The sequence below is a fragment of the Arachis hypogaea genome, chromosome 17 (assembly GCF_003086295.3).
Source record: "Arachis hypogaea cultivar Tifrunner chromosome 17, arahy.Tifrunner.gnm2.J5K5, whole genome shotgun sequence".
NCBI lineage: Eukaryota > Viridiplantae > Streptophyta > Magnoliopsida > Fabales > Fabaceae > Arachis > Arachis hypogaea.
In genome coordinates, this window is record NC_092052.1 from 16486284 (window position 1) to 16487917 (window position 1634).

Genomic DNA, 1634 nt, shown 5'->3' on the forward strand with positions numbered 1-1634 from the left:
TTGGGCTCTAGATCTTATTGGACAGATTCACCCACCGTCTTCTAAAGGTCATAAGTTCATTTTGGTTGGTGTGGATTATTTCTCTAAATGGGTAGAGGCTATCCCTCTAAGGGAGGTGACTCACAATGAAATAATAGATTTTATTGAGGAGCATATTGTGCATAGGTTTGGAATTCCTCAGTCTATTACCACTGATCAAGGAACCATGTTTATTGGGAAAAAGGTCATGGAATACGCCAAATCTAGGGATATAAAAATGCTTTCCTCTACACCATATTATGCCCAAGCCAATGGACAAGTGGAGGCAGCGAATAAAATTCTGATTGCATTAATTAAAAAACACATTGGAAGGCAGCCAAGAAATTAGCACCAAACTATCAGTCAAGTTCTTTGGGCTTACCGAAATTCTCCAAGAGGATCTACTGGAACCACCCCGTATAAATTAGTTTACGGTCATGATGCAGTATTGCCAATTGATATTAATCTGCAAAGTATAAGGGTGGCTAGACAAGATGAGATGCCAGTAGTAGATTATTGGAATTCTTTGTATGACGAGCTTAATGAACTTGATGACGAAAGGTTAAGAGCTTTAGAGCGGGTGATTCGACAAAAAGAGATTATGTCAAAATCATACAACCGCCGTGTTAAAGCAAAGACATTTGCAGTTGGAGATTTAGTGTGGAAAACAATCTTGCCTATAGAAAGAAAGTCGAAAACTTATGGTAAGTGGTCTCCAACTTGGGAAGGACCTTATGTAGTTGACAAAGTTTACCCTAGAAATGCCTATAAGATTATTGAAATAGGATCAGGAAGAAGAATTCCTTCAATAAATGGAAAATATTTAAAAGTATATAGGCCAGGCATACATGAGATAAACATTCCGCATGTTTAAGGATACAAAAAATATCCAATTGAAGTGTCAAAGAAAAAGTGAAGAGCTAATTAATATTTGCAATTCAGTTTGTAAAAGCTAACATGTCCTTGTGATTTCTTTGAATTGCAAAATCTACTGACAGTGTAAAGCATTAAGCTTATGAGACAAATATATGTCCAAAGCATCAGGTTGAAAATCTTGGACAAAAAATAATCTCTTATTGACATTTGGGTATGTACTTCATAAATACAAGAGCCTAATTGACTTAGAAATTCTGTTGAGTCTATTAGCGCTTGGAGTCAAGACTATTGAAATGTTAGTGCGAAGATATTAACTATTGAGAATGTTAGTGTGGAGATATTAACTATTGAAAGTCAAGACTATTTCATACAAAAGAATAGACCCCATTGACAGTTTCAACTAGTAATGTAAAATTTTTTTTTCTTAGACTTAGAAATTCTATTAAGTCTATTACTAGTAGGCATTTATTTCTTAAAAAAAAAAATGTTCTTTAGAGTAAAATTCGAACATTCATAGTCATAAATAATATAAGGGATACCTTGCAAAAAAGGTAGAAAAGAAAAGATATTGGAAAAGAAAAGAAAAGATAGAGATAGAGCTAACAGTAAAACCTTACTTGAAATATTAAAAAAAAATTAGGTATAATCAAACCCTTATGAACAGAGAAGGTCAATCGTAACAGATAAAATTTGGGAAAGTACGTGGGGAGTACAGAGTTGAAGAAAAGTTTAACACTAGC

The 1634-nt window shown here is 33.8% G+C and overlaps 1 protein-coding gene across 1 annotated transcript; it reads left to right on the forward strand.

Moving 5' to 3' along the window:
* Positions 1-517: 517 nt before the first annotated feature.
* On the forward strand, positions 518-892 carry LOC112762896 (uncharacterized). The gene has a single exon (XM_025808709.1). The coding sequence runs from the start codon at positions 518-520 to the stop codon at positions 890-892; it is 375 nt and encodes a 124-aa protein (XP_025664494.1).
* The last annotated feature ends 742 nt before the right edge of the window (positions 893-1634 follow it).

Bases quoted from the DNA above. Each gene is read 5' to 3' on its own strand.
- LOC112762896 (XM_025808709.1), top strand. From the start codon at position 518: ATGCCAGTAGTAGATTATTGGAATTCTTTGTATGACGAGCTTAATGAA.